Genomic DNA, 19452 nt, shown 5'->3' with positions numbered 1-19452 from the left:
TGTTAATTGAGATAAGCTCATGAACTTTTGAGCTAAATTTTTTATAGGCTGAGCTCAAGCACGAATAACTAATCAAGCTTACCCCAAAGTTTGAACTCAATTCAAACTTTATTAAAACCAAACTCGAATCGAGCTAATCGAATTCAAGTTAGAACTATTCTATAAGAACTCGATTTGATTGTCGCCTTATTTAATATAACCATCTAATTCATCTTTCTAAGAAACAAAATCACGTTGGCATCACCCTGTTCCCCCCTTTGTAACTTTTTGAATTACCAAATAGAGAATGTATTTAGGCTCTGCTCACTTTCGGTAGGTTACTTATTCAAGTAAATGCACTTACCTAGTTAAGTGTTTCCTAGGAAAGACCTACTTGGGTAAGTGCATTTACCCATATTCTTTTATTTACCATGTAAATAAGGCAATGACCATTTTAACAATAAAAATCTAATATTAAAAGAGGCATTTTTGTCACATTCAAATGTTGGCAACTTTCCCCAAATAGGAAAATTATTTACCTACCTAGGAGATGAATTTATACCAATATCAATATAAATACATTAAGCTGAAATGTGTACAGAAGTCCTGAGGATGAGTGAAATGGAATCTAATAGTATTTTTTTGTCTTTTGTCATAGAAATTACAAGAATGCCACTCTCTACCAATTCTCTCTTTTGCTTTTTTTCTTCCAAATTATAAGAATGCCACTTTCTCCTACCAACTCTCTCTCTCTCATGCCTTTTTTTTTTCAAATTACAAGAGTGCCACTCTCTCTCCTTATCTCTTTTTCTTGCAAATTACAAGAATGCCATCTCTCTCAACTCTCTCTCTTGCTTTTTTTTCTTTCAAATTACCAGAATGCCACTCACTCTCCTACCAACTCTCTTTTTTTTTTTTCTCTCTCTCTCTCTCCTTATAAATTACAAGAATGCCACACTCTCTCCAACTGAGGGAGACCTCATCTCGGCTGCTAGGAGACCTGCAATCAAAGGTAGTCGAGTTCGAGTTGAGCCGGGCTCAAACTTCTGAACTCAACCTCAAGTCTCTAATTCAAATCAAGCTCGAGCTAAACAACACCTCGACCACTAAGGGAAACCTCAACTCAGCACCTTGGTCACTAAGGGAGATCTTGGCTCAACACCTCGACAACTGAGGGAAACCTTAGCTCAGCACCTTGTCAACTAAGGGAGACCTTAGCTTAACTCCTCGCCTACTAGGGAAACCTTAGCTCGACACTCCAACAACTGAGGGAGACCTCGATTTGACACCTCAACAATTGAGGGAGATCTCGGTTCGGCACCTTGGCTACTTGAGAGACCTGCAATCATAGGTAGCCCAACTCGAACTTTCGAGCTTTTGACTCAAGTTGGATCTCAAGTCTCTAATTCAAATCGAGTTTGAGCCTAATAGTTTATGAGCAAGCCCCTACAACGCAAGGGCCCTTCCGCTAGTAAATATATTAAGCTGAGACGTATTCGCGAGGATGAGTGAAATGGAATCTAAGTATTTTTTTTTTGCCTTTTTCATAAAAATTACAAGAATGCCACTCTCTCTCCAACTCTCTCATTATAAATTACAAGAATGCCACTCTCTCTCCAACTGAGGGAGGCCTCAGCTTAGCATCTCAGCTGCTAGGGGACCTGCAATCAAAGGTAGTCAAATTTGAATCGAGCCGAGCTCGAACTTTTGAGTTCAAGCTCAAGTCTCTAATTCGAATCGAGCTCGAGCTAGATGACACCTCGACCATTGAGGGAGACCTCGGCTCGACACCTTGGTCATTAAGGGGGATCTTGGCTTAGCACCTCAACAGTTGAGGGAGACCTCATCTCGACACTTTGTCAACTAAGGAAGACCTTAGCTCAACACTTCGCCAGATAGGGAAACCTTGGCTCGACATTTCAATAGTTAAGGGAGACCTCGGTTTGGTACCTTGGCAATTGAGGGAGACCTCTGTTGCCTGAGAGAACTGCAATCAAAGGTAGCCGACCTCGAACTTTCGAACTTTTGACTTGAGCCAATCTTGAGCTTAAGCCTCTAATTCAAATCGAATTCGAACCCGATAGTTTACGAGCGAGCCCCAACGTACTAACCCCTCCACTTGTATACCATTAAAATAAATTTTAATTCATCTGGTCATCGAGAAAAAAAACGCCACCCCAAAGGGAAAAATAGTCCAAACGCACCGAATCGGGAGAGGATCCCGCTTGCACGATGCGGGTGAATTTGCCAATTTGGCCAACTCGGAAAAATGCGAATCCTGCTTTCTTCTGTCCTTTTTCTACGAGGCTTCATGCATACATAACAGACTCGCAAGTCACCCCCGCGCATCTTAGAGCTTACCATTATCCACTATTCGTGGCGCACTGGCGTCTGGCGACACCTGTTTTCTCAACTTACTGTGCTTTCTGAGATCTCCCTTTCTTCTCCCCCACTCTGCCGAAAACGCTCAAGGTACCTCCCTCTCTCTTTCTCTCCAAGAATTTCTTTGATTTTTTGAACTGAAAATGGAAAATTTTAATTCGATAAAGATGCCCTGTTTGATATCCATTTCAATCTTCTTCTTCAAGTCCTTGTCGGTGCTTTAAAAACACTTACCCAAAACCCTTATCGATACTGAAACTTGTGGAGAACAACCAGTCCGGTGATACTCAAACGCTATTCTCGTTCTCTGAATGAGAAATATACATCTAAATATATTTTTGGGAATTAGAATTATGTGGAATTGATTCTGAAAAGAATCATTCTCAGAATTATTTCTCCAGATGCATTCTAAACGCAGCCTATCATTATATCAGAGAGGTCATATATTGGTCACTGTACCATATTTTTGCTGAATATAGGAATGGGTTGTATGCAGATAAGAACTAGAGATGAGGTTGCTGAAGGTGGCAACTTGCAACCTCAATCAATGGGCGATGGATTTTGACTGCAATTTGAAGAACATCAAGGAGTCAATATCAAGGGCTAAAGAAGCAGGTGCAGTCATTAGGCTTGGGCCCGAACTTGAGATTACTGGCTATGGTTGTGAAGACCATTTCTTGGAGCTCGATACCGTAACTCATGCGTAAGTTCCATTTTCCTGCAGTTTCACTTTATTTCAGTATTTCTGAATTGGTAAAACATATTGGCACAATAGTGGCAATGACGGGAAACTTTGGTTTGTTGAATTAGACATTTAGTGGTAGGCTTAAATAATTATAGTTCCCTTAGAAATCCGTATCTATCACTCTTTCTTTAATTTAGCGTTTGCTTCTTAATACCTGCAATTCTCTTAGGTCAGATATTACTAACATATTTGGGTTCAAATCAATTTGGTTTTCTAACCACTAATGGCATAACCATCATCATTATCATCTAAACCTTGTCCCGACTATATGGGGTCGGCTATGTAACCCTGCTTCACCATTTTGTTATGTTTAATGTTATATCCATTGTCAAGTTACAAGTGCTTAAATCATTTCTTACTACTTTTTCTTTTGATAATTGAAAATGGTTTCATTAAACAGTAGGAATTAAGATTTTACAAGAATCCCTTGGAGAGGCATAAGATGCAACCTCCCCTAGCCGTTACAAAAGATCGGAAACAAAATTACAATGCTGCCCAGAATAAATGGTCCCTAGTAGCTCCCTGTTTAGCAAGATGATCAGCCAAAGCATTTGCCTCCCAACCCATCCACTGATATCTACATGTTACGTGCCTTGTTAAACATTTAAATTTTTTGATGAGATACCTATAACTCCAAACTATTGAGTCTGGATTTGATAGCCAGCCCACAATCACCTTAGAATCCCCTTCAATCAATAGGTGCTCCACTCCTAGTTGATTAGCAATCTGAATTCCCTATACTGCAGCCAATATCTCAGCTCTTGTAAAGTCCCCTATCCCTATCGAGCCTGAGAATAAGGATATGATGTTGCCAATTTCATTCCCCAATACTCCTCTAATGCCAAACGGTCCTGGGTTACCCTGGCTGCTTCCGTCAAAATTCAGTTTAAAAAAACCTTCTGGTGGAGTTATCCAAACTATAGTGGCTCTGGTTTTCCTAACTGAAGTGTGTGCAACTGTGGCCCAATTTCTCCAGATGTCGTCAAAAGAAAAAAAGCTGAAAGAAGCCAAGGATTTCAACTGATGGATAGTCTTGGTTAAGATACATTCCTTCACTTTTGTAAAGGACCTCTCTTTCTCTTGGAAAATTCTAGCGTTTCTTTCCTTCCAAATTGTCCATAAAATGGATGCTCTGAAACATCTCCACATACTTCTTCCTCTTCCGCTTGTTTGATTTATTCTTCTTCAAAGTTTCTTTCCAACCAACCTGAAATGGTCTCGTCTAGCCTTGGCCACTCTAATCCTTCCAGCCTCTCTCTAATGTTTAGAGGTCTTCTCATCCTTGATTTGAAGTGATCCACAAAATTCCTTTCCATCTCTTCTTGAGAGGAGAAGATTTCTCCATCAATTTCTAATTTAGTCACAGAATTTTTTCTCTGTCTCCCATTGGCCAAGGCATGAAAATATTTGGTATTCCCATCACCTTCCTTGATCCATCTATGCCTTGACTTTTGCCTCCAAGAGATTTCCTCTCTATAGAGCACTTCTTCCAATTCTTTTTTTTTAGCTTCCATCTTGACTCTCTCTCTTGTTCATTCATTGTTCTTTGGGCTTCCTTCTCATCCAAAGCCTCAATGCTTGAAAGTAAATTGGATCTGTGCTCCTCTATTCTCCCAATCTGATCTCTGTTCCACTCTTTTATTTTAGCCCTCAACATTTTCAGTTTTTTGTGGAACCACACTGCTTTCCATTTTACACCCCTCAATTCCTCACTCCACCATTCCCCAACCTTCTTTACAAAATCTGGGTGTGTCAACCACATGTTCTCAAATCTAAAAGGCCTAGGCCCACCACCTAACCGTTCCTGTCCTAACATAATAAAGCAGTGATCAGAAGTGACTCTAGGTAAGGCTTTTGTCACCAAACCCCTCCAAAGATTTTCCCACGCTGCATTAAAAAGAAAATGGTCCAGCTTTGAGCAGGTTGGGTTTTCCTGGAAGTTAGTCCAAGTAAAGATGGATTAAAGTAATGGGAATTCCTTTAGCTCACAAAGATTGACTAAGTCATTGAACTTCTTCATACTGGTTGTAATTGTCTGTTGGGGGTTATTTGATTCCTTTGTAAATCTAATAACATTAAAATCCCCACCCAAACACCAAGGGCCCTCCCATAATCCTTTTATTGCATATACCTCATCCCAGAACTCATTTATCTCTCTATAGTTGTTAGGCCCATACACATTTGTTAGTACCCACACAGAGCCATCCTCTAGGTTCCTAAATTTCAGAGAAATTGAGAAATTGCCTATTAATTCCTCCAGAGCTTCCGCCACATCCTCTTTCTAGAAAGTGACTAGCCCCCTCGAGGCACCCCAAGAGGGTGCATAAGTCCATTTCACTCTTCTAATCTTCCAAACACTTCTTGCCCACCTTCTATCTAACTCCAGTAACTTAGTTTCCTGAAGCATTACAATGTTAGGCTTTTCTCTTCTCAGCAAGTCTTTTATTAGCCTTCTTTTACTAGCACTTCGAAGCCCCCTCACATTCCAACTAACTATTTTCATTGGCAACACATATAGAAGACCTACTTCAGTCACTCTCCTCCACTACTTGGAACCCTTCCTTTCTCCCCTCTCCCACTAAACTCAATGTCCCTCTTAGTATCCGAAATTAATCGCTCCACTTCTGATCTTCTTGTTTTTTTTATTTCCCTTCTTTCCCTTCATTGTCCTCAAGGGCTCTTCACCTGTTCCTACCTTCTCACCCCCTTTCTCAAGCCCAGAAGGAATCGATTTCTCTGTATTTGTATCCATAGATTCCTCTTTTTGTTTATATTCCTCCAACAACATACAAATTTGGTCCCAAATCCTTTCTAGCTCCTCTTCCTTTTTCCTTTTCAGATCTAGAACTCTCTCATCTTCTCCCAATTGGATATCTTCACCCCTTCCACTACTGGTTGTTTTTTCTAGTTGGGAATCCAGAGCACCTGTTTCAGGAAAAGAACCCAAGTCAGTATCTAAAACCGAATGGACAGGCATACCTGTTTCCATGGGAGCTGAAGGGAGGAGGTCGGAAATTGAAGTTCCAATATTGTGAGTGTGGGCAGAATCAATTCCTTACGTTTTACCAATCTGTGACGATGTACCATGTTCAGCCAACTCTTTGTCAAACTTACAAGTAGAACCAACCTCTGATAGATTGCTCCTAGCTGGAGTCTCTGTGCTAAACTGCAAAGGAAGGTCCTGCCCCTCAAAACTGATAGCCATTTCTAACTGAACTCTATTGGGGGACTTGTTTGTAGGAAGAGAGGGAACCTGTGCTGCCCCAAGTTTATTGGCCACATTTCCTCTTCCCTGGCGGCCAAGAGAGGGAAAGAGAAGCTTTCCATCTAAACAGGGTGCGAAATAATTGCTCCCAACTGGCTTTCACCCATAATCAACTATGATTTGCTAATCCCGTCACCAATGGACTCACACATCTCCTCTTCCAAGAAGAGTTGTTCAGTATTTAAACTTCCCTCCTCGAGAAGATCCTTGGGATCCTTCAACTCCACATTGCCGATGCTTGTTGTGTCATCGGATTCTGTCTCATAGTTAGAATCCTCCTCGTCTGAAACTATCTGATCTTGCATCTCTGATTCCTTACGTCACAAACATCTAGGGTTTCGTATCTCAGGTGACAAACGAGCAGACTACTCCACTGGTACCCATTTCATCAAACTGTTAACAGAGCAGCCACTAGAAGCTACAGCAGCGGCCTGCATTGAGGAAGACGAAAGTAAACCAAACCTTTGCCTTCGTCTAGAGGAGGTCTTGCCCCAGTCACGTGCCTGTTTAAAGAGGCACATGCTTCTTTATTAAAATGTAATGGGCTAGACTTAAGAGGCCCACTACTGCCTTTTAACGACAGGAGAACATTAGGGCATTAGGCCCAGAAGATTCAGGCCCAACAGAACTCACATGACAGGTCACGTGAGGTTTTAAGTGGGGCTTCCCCTCCAATTGGTTCACAGGTTCAGCTCAGTTCAACTCCTAATCTTGACAGAGAGCCCTCAGTCACACCTTGTTCTTTTCCTTTTAAGGAAGTAAAATTCAAATTAAAAGGGCCTGATCTTTTAGCATCTGAAGCAACTACTTGAGCAAAAGAGCAACCCTTCTTTAGACCTGTAACTTGTGTCTCACGGCTTTGACTCTCCAGCCTGCCCACACCTTTTTGCCTGTTCCCCCACTGCTTGTCTATTTTCGTGAAAGGTTCAGAAGCTTTTTGGGTAACCAATCCTGCGTTGCCATCTAAAGTCCTGATTTCCGCCAGCTCATCTTCTCCTGGCGAGCTTCCTTCCACAGATTAGCTTCAATGGTGGAAGCCAGCCATACTGGAATGAAAAAACCTTCGACCCTAACCAATACTTTTCTTGGAATGCCTTAGGTCTTACTTCACTGAGAAGTATGGCAGCTGATTGAAGATCATCCCAGAACTCCCCTGCCAACCGAGCTCCACATAAGACTGCAATAGAATCTGCTACTTCATGGTTCCATAGATGGAATGGCAACCCAACCAGGCGTACTATTACTCTATCCTCAGTGGAGAAAGATTTTGAATTAGATATTGGTGTCCATTTGAATATTGTGAAAGACCCCAGACTGTCTTGAATATTTATAGCTGTGATTTCCATCTTGTTATCACAGAAATCAATCACAGCCTTGCAATTGTCAAAAGGGGTTAACTCAAACTGCTTCTTCAGCTTGAACTTATGTATCAGTAGATCTGCTACCTTCTAGCAGTTTTCTTTGAAACCAACATCCATTTACTGGCCCAGAGTTCTTTTTTAGCATTTACCAGCACTGTTGGGTTGCTGATATTCTTTGCCATAGTCACCATTTCTTACTACTTTAACCCATGTCCTTTTTGGTCTCCCTAGCCCTTCTAGCCCTTTCAACTTGTAATGGATAACTTCTTCTTACAGGTGCTGTAGGTGGTCTTCTATGCATGTGATCAAACCATCTTTGTACTTTCTCTCATTTTACCACCTATTGGAACCACTCCTAGGTTCCTCCGGATGACTTCATTTCTGAACCTATCCTTTCTAGTTTTTCCACTTATCCACCTTAGCATATGCATTTTTTCCACACTCAATTTTTTGGACATGTTTCTTGGCTGCCTAACACTACTCCATACAACATAGCTGGCCTTGCAGTTGTTTTATATAAATTTCCTTTTAATCTAAGTGCTATGTGCTTATCACATAAGATTTTGGATGCACTCCCTCTTGCCTATCCTGCTCTAATTCTATAGGTAACATCCTCCTCAATCTCTCACTTGTTATGAATTATCGAACCAGGGTACTGGAAAGGTCACACACATTAGTTATCTATTTGTCTCCAATCCTAACTTCCTAACTATACCCTGATTTGCAACAACAACAAGAAACAATAGTGAGAAGTGCTGTTACAAGTTAACTCTGATGCAGGTTTTCTGAATGTTGGTGTAGCTAGCTAGCTATGTTGTTGTTCTTTTTGGCCCTCTGACTGCTGCTTCTCCAATTCAGGCAGAAGCGGTGGTGTTGAAACAAAGTATCCTGCTTGCTATCAAAATTTGCTAGAAATAGGTGGTGTTTGAGTTGGATTGTCTACACCTTACAAAGGTTATGCTTAAATAAGTTCCTTGGGGGCTGCTAATACTGTGTTTTTAAGAAAACCCAGAAGGGATGTCAATGACCGATTGACTGGGAGACAGATTGAGTCGATAAGCAAGATGTTTAGAATGCTAATACTGTCTTTAGTCCTTTTGCTTTAGTCTATTCAGATGTTTGGGGTCCTAGTCGTGTGTCATCTTATAATGGATTCAAATGCTTTATAACATTTATTGATGACTATTCAAGAATGACATGGATTCACTTAATGAAGGATCGTTTAGAATTATTCTCTATTTTTCTATCTTTTCATGCTGAGATAAGGAATTGGTTTGGTACATGCACTAAAGTGTTTTGTTCTGATAAAGTGTTTTGTTATACATTAGTCCTCCTATTCACACATTCCTCAACAGAATAGTGTGGCCGAGAGAAATAATCATCATGTGATTGACACTGCTTGGGCCTTGTTGATTCAAATGTCAGTCCCTAGGATGTATTGGATTAATGCAGTTATAACGTCTTGTTTTCTCATAAACCGTATGCCCTCTTCAATCCTAGATGGTGAGTCACCTTTCTCTATCTTGTTTCCCTTCTACTTTTCCTTTCTCTCCTCATGTGTTTGGTTGTGTGTGTTTTGTTCACAAATTGGGTCCATGCCATCATAAACTTGATTCCAGAGCTATCAGATGTATTTTCCTTGGTTACTTTCGTACTTAAAAAGGTTATAAGTGCTATGATCCTATTTTATGAAAAGTTTTTGTTGCTTCGATGTTACCTTCTTTGTTTACCCTATTTTCTAGACGTGAAACCTTCTCCTTCTATTCCTCTTTTCTCTGACTTAGGTGATGTCTTTATTCCTTTGCCTATTGTAGAGGAGCCTATTTGACCATCTATTCATAGAGTGTACTTTAGATGTGATTGATAGTTAGAATTGTTACCAACAGTTGATCCAACTCTGGCTTTTAACCTGCCACCAGAGTCTTTGCCATTGATAGATTCATTACCCTCAGATCTTGATCTTCCTATTGCTCTTCATAAGGTAAGTGTGCTTGCACAGATCACCCCCTTTCTTGGTTTGTCTTTTTTGCTTATTTATCTGCTTCACATCAACAATTCATTTCTCTTCTATCATCCGTTTCCCTATCGTGTTCTATATAGGAAGCCTTCTCATCTCCTGGTTGGAAGAAGGCAATGAATGAAGAATGTAATGCTCTTTAATCCAATAATACTTGGGATCTCACTTTCTTACTACCTCAGAAGCAGGCTGTTGGTTGTCGATGGGTCTATATAGTTAAACATTGTCAAAATGGTAGTATTGAGTAGTTCAAAGCTTGACTTGTTGTTAAGGGGTATACTTAGACCTATGGTGTGGACTATTCAGAAATCTTCTCTCCCATGGCTAAAATAGGTTTTGTATGAGTGCTTGTCTCTTTAGCTGTCCACTTTGATTGGCCTCTATCTTAGCTTGCTGTAAAAAATGCTTTCCTCCATGGTGATTTTCAAGAGGTGTATATGGAGCAACTTCTTGGGTATGTTGCTTAGGGGGAGTCAGGGAAGGTGTGTCGATTGAAGAAGGCTATCTATGGTGAGCAGCTACCATGGGCATGGTTTGGTCATTTTAGTTGTGTAGTGCAAGAGTTTGCATGAAACAATGCAATGTTGTTATGTTGATAACTTTGCGTTTAGCGGAAACTCTTCATTTGGAAAAATCATTATGGCACTAGCTGTGTATGTTGATGATGTTGTTCTGATTGACAATGATGCACATGGATTAATGAGTTGTAACAGTTCCTACAACACTTTCAAACTAAAGATTTAGGAACCTTGAAGTACTTTCTTGGAATTGAGGTAGCTCGATTGAAGTGGGGAATCTCTTTGTTTCGGCAAAAGTATGTTTTGTATATATTGGATGAAATTGGGTTGTTGGGGTCCAAGCCAGTCGAAACTCCTATGGATCCCAATGTGAAGATGACTTGTAGTCAGGGGGAGCCATTAGAAGACCCTATAAGGTAGCGGAGACTAGTTGGCAAGCTGATCTGTCTTACCATCACTAGGTCTGACATCTCCTTTATTGTTGGAGTCCTTGGTCAATTCATGCAAAATCCAACAACTGCTCATTGGGATGGTGTTATGAGGGTATTGAAGTATCAGAAGGGTTCTCCTGGTTGGGGGCTATTGTATATGAAAGGGGGAAATGTGTCTTTAGTAGGGTATTTTGATGCAGATTGGGCAGGGCCTCCAATGGATAAGAAGTCTACTACAGGTTATTGTACCTTCTTGTGTGGAAATGCTTGTCACCTGGAAGAGCAAGAAGTAGAGCGTGGTTGCTAGGAGTAGTGTTGAAGCTGAACACAGGGCAATGGCCCATGCTACTTATGAGTTAGTTTGGTTGAAGCATCGTCTTCAGGAGATGAATATCACAATTTTTCAACCCATTAAATTGTCTATGACAACTAAACTGCAACACATATTGCCTCCAATCCAGTGTTTCATGAAAGGACTAAACACATTGAAGTTGATTGCCATTTTGTGAGTAAGTAACAAGTGGAGATATTGTTACCCCCTATGTTAAATCTGAAGATCAAGTGACTGATATTTTTACTAAAAGTTTGGGTCGCTCAAGGATGGATTATATTTGTAACAAGCTAGAACTTTATGGTATATATGCTCTAGCTTGAGGGGGAGTGTTCAAATTGTTAAAATCAGTTGACAGTGTCATTCTTGTCTTTTCATTGTTATTTTTCTCTCTTATATCTGCTGTAACTTATCTAGGGGCATTGTTGTCATTTCAGCAATCAGTAAGATGTTAATACAAGTGGGTCGACAGTAAGGAGAGTAGAGTTCGATTTCTCCTTGCTTGTCTTTCCCTCTTTTCTTCTCTTTCTCTTCTCTTCCCTGTTTTCTTCTCTTTCTCTCCTACCTTCTTCCTTTACTTCTTTTTTTCTTTTTCTTCCACTTTACTTCTCTTTATTGAAGTTGCAACGTCCTTTGCCAAACTTTCATAGTGTGGCTTATGGGTTTAAAACCACGATGGCTATTGAAATTGCCTTTGTTCTTAAATATAGGCATCAAAGTGCTCTTACTCCATTCATTTGGCATTTTCTTTTCTATCATCATCTTATTAAATATTTTATTTAGCTATAGTAACCCTACTTCTTCCATATCTTCCCATAATTCTATTGGAATTAGGTTCTAATGCCTTTCCACTCATTTTATTTAGTGCCTCCTTCACTTCAGTAATTTTAATTTTATAAAGATACATGTAATTTTTAACATTAAGAGTTACTAATCCTTCCTCCATTAACACCCTTTTCATGTTGTTATTTAATAAATTTTTAAAATAGTTTTTCATCTTTCCTTAATTTCCTAATCTTTTACCATGACTCATTGATCTTCCTCTTAATGCACCTAACATCGGGTTTGAATCTTTTTGTTTTTTTTTGATCAGCAATAAAGATTGATTTATTAAGTAAAACTATATGGGATTAAGTACAAAAAGATGACCAAACTGTAACATTGATCTTGAATAGGTTAGATTCACATCCAATCTGATTATTAAGTGATCTAATTTTTAAAATATGAATCCAATCTGTATATGTAAATGGAACATCTGAATCCAAAATAAACAGATTGGATCTTAGGCTTTCGAACTACTTTGGTAGTCCTAGATACAAGTGTCCTGGTATCATAGGTCAATGCTGGTGCTTTGTCTTTTGAGTTGATGTTGATCTCATTACCTTGAGGTACTGTTATTGTTCACTCTAATCTTAAATGAATTTTTTTACCGTCTTGTTTGCAAATGATGTTAGGTTTGTCTTCTATCATCTCAAGTGCCTTTTAGCATTGCTTTTAATTCCTCTTTAGCAATGACTAGAGCATGTTGCATTGCAGATGGGAGTGTTTGAAGGATATTTTACTTGGTGACTGGACAGATGGCATATTATGCAGCATTGGTATGCCTATTATCAGAGGTTCAGAACGCTATAACTGTCAAGTGCTTTGTCTAAACAGAAACATACTCATGATCCGCCCAAAGATGTGGCTTGCAAATGATGGAAATTATAGGGAACTTCGATGGTTTACAACATGGAAGCAAAATGACCAGCTTGTGGATTTCCAACTTCCAAATGATATTTCGGAAGCTTTGTTACAAAAATCAGTACCTTTTGGTTATGGATACATTCAGTTTCTAGACACGTAAGTGCCTATAATTTTAGGTGTATTTAACTGATTTTATGATTGAATTATATAACCTGTTGAAGTTTATAGTTCTATATCATGAAGGGCTAGAAATATGTTCCTATCCTAATACTGAATTAAAAGTTAGAATTTCATGCAACATTTGCTTTGAAATATCTGCTTGCACAAAGTGACCACTGTCAGACTCGAATCCACATCTCACGCTTGCCAGCCCAAGGTTTTATTGATAACCATAAAAGCAGAATAAAACCCTAAAGCTTATTCATAATATTATGTGCTTGTCGGTACAATTCCTATGAATAAATCATGAACCATTGTGCTTATTCACATTAATCAGTATAAGGAATCGTTAATTCTGAAGTTTATTTTCTTGTCAGAGCTGTTGCTGCTGAGATCTGTGAAGAGCTTTTTACACCTTCTCCTCCACATGCTGAGCTTGCATTAAATGGTGTAGAAGTGTTCATGAATGCAAGTGGAAGTCATCACCAACTAAGGAAGCTTGATCTTCGTCTTCGAGCTTTCATAGGTGCTACTCATACCCGTGGAGGGGTTTATATGTACAGTAATCACCAAGGATGTGATGGCGGTCGCCTTTATTATGGTAAACATATTCCTGGTTGGGAATGCATTACCTAAACTCTGTTATTCTTTTCCTTTGCATATAATATCTTAAGTTTTTCATTTTAGAATTTCTGAAGGTCACTGATTAGTGCACCCCTGTTTTTGAAAAACAATGTGGTAATAGCAGCGAAAATACAATGATGCCCCTAGACCATTACAGAAAATTCATAATTTACAGGAGCATTCTTGGATTTCCTGGATTCTTGTTCTCATTATCCTTCCCTCTTATCAACAAATTTTGTTCCTTTATGTTATTGGCTGTTATTAATGCCCTTAATGTATTTTTACTGTCTCGATCAATATTTTCTAGAAGGCTTTCTGGTTCATCTACTGAGCTTATAGGGAGCGGCTTACGCCAATATTTTCTATAAGTACTAGGTGCATGCACCACACCTTGAGACACTCTATGTCAAGAATGTTATTTTGATTTATTAATTGAATTACGGTTCTCATCAAAAGATTGCATAAAGAACTAGTGCAAGCTTTTTTATATATTCTTTTAGGGTTTTTAACAGTACCTACTTAGGGTAGGGGTGCAACTTTTGCAGGTTAGGGTTGGAATTTTGTCAAAATTCTAATGGACCCAACCCGAAGCCCAAGCCTGAAACAGTGTAAACTGTTAACTCGGGCCAACCTGATTTGTACCCCTAATTTAGGGTTTTGCTTTACATTAAAAGCTTATGAATAATCTTAGGATATGTAAGAACATAGTTTTTCTTTTTAAAGCTGATAGTACTGTATAATCATTTTTTTTTTAGCACAACGATTAAAATTCATCTAAACTTTTTCATATATACAAAAAAAAAAAAATGATACCTGGATGCCTGTACATGCTTAGTGTACTGGTGTAGGTGACAGATACTTAATGCATACAAAAGTGGATACTGCATCAATACTTCTAGTTGTACTCAATGCCATTAACACTTTAAAATAATATGTTTAAGCAAATTAAACTATAGAAAAAACTGTACATGTTTGAGAGGTTGAATATCTCATGTTTGAGATATTTAAATGCTGATTGAATTGCACCATATAGAATGAGAAACTCTAAGGGGAGGCTGGGTTGGTAAGCCCCATGCCAAAATTCTCTAGTTTCTCTCAGGATTGGCTCCAAATTGCAGATCTCTGTTTTCTTGTTCCTATTCCAGGTCTGCAATAGTAGTCTTTTTGTGTGTTTTTTATTTTTATTTTTTATTTTAGCTCTTTCTTTTCTGAAAAGAATGAAACTTCACGAGACTTCATGTTTCAAGGCTTATGCTTCACCTCATGCGCCAGCCTTCAAAATTTTGGTTTAAATTTACCGATACATTTGGTGTATGCAGAATTTTTAATATTCAAGTACTAGAAAGAGAGAGAAATAAAAACAGTGAATAGCCTCTTTAAGTTTTAATTGTATTTGGTGCATTTAACGTAAAGATGAAATCAATAACTACATTCTGCATAAAGTATCTTTTAAACACATAATATTTTTGATAAAATCTTATGTGTTTAAATCTTTTAATGATATATATTAACTAGTAAAAATGATATATTGATAAACTTTTACCAGTTACCAATAAGAAATTAGTGTATTAACTAAGAACTAGTATTTCTAACCTTAGTAATTCAGTGCCCTTGAGACAATTAGAAACTGAACATGAACAATACCTTAATAAAAGGACAGATCCTAAATGTGGAAAGTTGCTTTAAGTGGTAGGTCCCCCATGTATTGGCATTGTTTTCAGTGATGAATATGATGATTATTGAAGGTTCAAATCACATTACATGCATGTTATTTGATAAAAAAATGAATATGATGATTATAATTACAACCAAGGATTGAAATATTGTTACGATACGCCCGATACGGGGCGTATTGTATCGGTATCATTACTTACTGGTATGGGATATGCTACGACTGGAGGTGTATCCTGCCAGTCGTGTATCAGGTCGAGATGGGTGCATATCGGTCTGTATTGCATTGTATCGACCAATACACACCGATACAGACCGATAATGATACACCATATGCACCCATGCAGCTTTCTACTAAAAAATGCAAATGGGGTGATTTGAACCCAAACCAATTAGCACACTTAACGCTTAAGCCCTTAAAACGCTAAGCCACTTAGTTTCTTATGATACCAAGTGAAATAAAATTACTTTTGTTAATTTTACTGTCTAAGTGCAATCCCGATAAACAATACATATTTATGTTTAACAACTCCAACTAAAAATTAAAAAAAAATAATATTCAAATTTAGTAGTTTATAAAATAATGGAATAAATTATCTATCAAATCCACATTTATATCAAAAGATTATTTGAATCTCGAGAAATTTATACAAATAAAATATTAATAATCAAATAGCTATTTTAGTACTTAAAATTTACAAATTTGTACATGGTCTGTATCTTAAAAATTATATATATATTTAAATTATTAATTAATATTTTAATTTACATTAAATAAAAACATATTATTATATACAAAAATATTTTTTTTTACAAAATATTCAAGAATATAATATTAAATTGAATCTATCAAACCTACTAATATAATTTATATAAAAATGAATTTTAATTTTAGAAAAATTATAGAAATAAAAACATTAATAGTGGAATAATCATTTTAGTAATTAAAAATTACGAATTTGCATATGATATGTCTCTTAGAAAATTTAATATATTTGATATATTTTAAGTAGAGATTATATATTTTTATAAATTATTAATTGATATTTTAATTTGCATCTAAGAATTTAATATTTGATTGACTTTGTTGTTAATGTAAAAAGAGTAAAATAGAAAATACTTGATATAATAATTAAAATATAATAGGTGCATATGTTCTATGTTTTGGACTCTTGATTGGTGCGTCATCAATAAAGTTGTATGATATCTATGCATCCTATTATATTAATTTTAATATACTTTTTCAAATACACCACTGAAATATACGTTTTCTACGTCTTTATACATTATTTGTGTCTATTTAACTTTAAATTTAGATTTATTAATGTATTTGTGGAATTTGTATGTGTTTCCCTAGCGTATTCAAGTTTTTCCATATTTTTCGTCCGTATCCATGCGTATTTGGGTAAAGAGAAATGCAAATTCCCTTGTTGATGGATTAACTAGGCAAGGGTTGTAATTGTTCTTTTCTTTTTGGGTGCCTGCCCACTTTCTTGGGGAGTTGAGATACTTTAGCTCCTCTACTTTGTAAGCTTATTCCTCTTTAATGAAATCTGTTGTTATTGAACAAAAAAAAAAATCCATGCGTTTCTGAAGTGTATCTGTATCCGTATCCATATCCAAATTGTCCAATACGATACCTGATACCAATACTTTAATCCTTGACTACAACTAGTAAAAGCAATGGCCGTAGTCCAGTGGAAAAGAGATAAGATTAAGGTATTCCATTATATAAAAACAAGGGTGTTAGAAAGACAGGTGGACTTTTAACTTTCGTAATCTTAAAACCAGGGAACTAGAGGATGTTGTCAGGTTCCTTGTTGTATACTGCATGTCTTATTTTCCCCTTAAAAGGGAGAAAAATAAGAGCAGGGAAATGGGAGTCTCTTTAACTGAACTGCCAGTTAATTTAAGTTTTAACCATCTATACTTGTTGGACATGCTTTAGCAGTTACACGTTTTTTCCTCTTTTCTTTTTTATTTCCTTCTTCTTTTTTCTGGCACTAGCACCCATGTGTAGTGGCAATAATTCTTTTTATTAGGAATTAGTGACCCTGTTATCAAAAGGTGTGGTCAGTGTTTTATTTTTGACTGAAGGATGGTGGTTCTTGTGTTTATTTGTGATTGAGTTGAATATTTTTATGGCAGATGGATGTTGTTGCATAGTGATAAATGGAGATGTGGTTGCTCAAGGATCGCAATTTTCATTGAAAGATGTTGAGGTTTTGGTCGCTCAAATAGACCTAGATGCTGTAAGATGTAACTTTACATTATTGTTATTGCATTTGTTGTAGTAAAGATTGGAGGAAGCCTATTTCCTGTTAGAAGCTATTTTCTCTATTCCAAAGTTCCAAAGTTCATTAGCATCACAGACAATGGTGTTCAGCTGATTCATAGAGTTCACTGCTTGTCTCCTTAGTAGGGTTGCATTAATAAGAGTATAACTGCAAGTTGGCTTTTCCAAAGCTAAACTTGGTCTGAGCCAACTCAAGCATCAAGCCCTTTTTATATGATGTAGGACTATGTGATCCAAGGCTGGATTAGTAGCAACTTTGATGGAATTTGAAAAATATATGATGATGGTAATGCGTTAGGTCCAAAGTGTGGGGTTGATGGGCTAGAGGTAAAGTCTAGAGAAGTGGGGGTGGGGGGATGGGGGTTTGTCTAGGGTATATTGCTGTACGAAGTGATTGGGTAACTAGTATAGTGTTGAAATTCCTGCAATATGCAAAAATTTCTAAAGAGGGAAAACAAGCAACTTTCAATATTTCAAGATTGGAACGAAATTTCTTTAAACTGTTTTAAAGTAAAGGTTAGGTAAGTGAGCTGGAGCAGAGTGAATTTGGAGAGGTGTTAAGATGGTTGGACACATAAAGACGGGAATTAGCAACATTTGAAAACTAGGGTTTTTAGTTGGAATTTTTGAAAACTGTTTTAGTAAAGATCTTTAGATATGGAGGATGGCTCAACTAGATCTTGGTTTTCACCAAGGTTTGGTAGGGTGTTTGAATTTTGAGAATTGAAGGGAATGAAGCCGAGACTTACCCAAGATCAAACTTAGTCCTTTAGTTGTTGAAGAATGATGGCTTTGATTGTATTTTCCCAAGTCTTTGATGTCTGTGTATGGCTGAGCTCAAAATCTTGAGGGAGAAGAGAAGAGAAGAGAAGAGAAGAGAAGAGAAACAAAGGAATCATTCCTAGGGTTCCTAGAATCAATACAGGGCTTTAGGAATCACTCACCACAAGTTATACAGGCAGAAAATAAACTCCAATATTCATCGCTCATGTTTTGCAACTTAACAAACAAGCATATAGACTGTTTAGGGTCAGCCAAAGCCAAGCCAAAGGTTCAAAGTATTGATACACCCAATATGCACGAATATACATATGCATATCGGGTGTTTCGGTACTATAAAACATTTTTTCTTTTAATTATTTTACTTGGATATTTTGATGAGGGGATTGTTTAAATATTATTTAACATTTCAAAACAATTGATTTGGGAAAAGCCTTAAAAGGCATATTGGCCACCTGCTGACACAATATGATACACTTCATACGAGACCTATCGTGTTGAAATTTTGAACCCTGAGCCAAATTGCTTTCTAAACTAGGAAAACTCAAAAGTACAATTCTTCCACTCATAAACCAATTTAAAGAAAACTAAATAACTCCTAAACTACTTAACCAATGACTCTGGAAATTTAAACATGACTAAACTATAATAGAAAATTCAAACTAATCTTGACCCTACATACAATAGTTAAAATGATGAAAATACTCCTACTGTCTAAAAATACAGAGATACATAAAAATTCAAAAAAAACCCCACTTTTGACTCTTCAGCTCCTGCATCATTACAACCTCAGGTTGGGCATATAGCATAGAACCTGCCTTAGTCTTCAACTGGGAATGAAAAACTTCACAAAACCTCTCCAAAAACCCTCCCAACTGGGCTACATAAGCTGCTCTCTAATCAGCTGATCAATTCTCTATGCACACTGTGTATGGGCAAAGAGAGAAGAAAGAAAAGAAGGTGATAACCTGCTATAATACCAATTTGTAAATCACACCTGCAATGAATTAAAAGAAAAGAAATAGGAGGAAAGGAGATTGAAGAGAGAGAAGTGATGGAGGAAGAAGAAGAGAGAGTTGTTCTAAAACCTCTCTTCAGGCCCCAGTGATCTCTTTTATTCTTTTGTTGTAAAAAATAAGGACAATTACATGAGTGCCCTTAGTAGGGCGTCCACCACTAAAGACAACAATAAAAAACAAGAAAACAT

General features: G+C 37.4%; 1 protein-coding gene across 1 annotated transcript in view; it reads left to right on the top strand.

The window, feature by feature from the left end:
• Positions 1 to 2135: 2135 nt before the first annotated feature.
• The window catches only part of LOC148865936 (carbon-nitrogen hydrolase family protein), a 97695-nt gene continuing 80378 nt past the window's right edge, over positions 2136 to 19452 (top strand). Inside the window, exons 1-5 of the mRNA XM_088977939.1 lie at positions 2136 to 2451; positions 2858 to 3064; positions 12566 to 12871; positions 13252 to 13475; positions 17318 to 17421. Of these exons, the coding sequence (XP_088834065.1) occupies positions 2871 to 3064; positions 12566 to 12871; positions 13252 to 13475; positions 17318 to 17421 (828 nt within the window). The 5' untranslated portion in view covers positions 2136 to 2451; positions 2858 to 2870. The remainder of the gene's footprint in view (positions 2452 to 2857; positions 3065 to 12565; positions 12872 to 13251; positions 13476 to 17317; positions 17422 to 19452) is intronic.

The sequence above is a fragment of the Nelumbo lutea genome, chromosome 3 (assembly GCF_056320005.1).
Source record: "Nelumbo lutea isolate HS-2025 chromosome 3, American lotus-T2T, whole genome shotgun sequence".
Taxonomy (NCBI): domain Eukaryota; kingdom Viridiplantae; phylum Streptophyta; class Magnoliopsida; order Proteales; family Nelumbonaceae; genus Nelumbo; species Nelumbo lutea.
The sequence above is the reverse complement of the archived record's forward strand: the minus strand, read 5'-3'. Positions and strand labels throughout refer to the sequence as shown.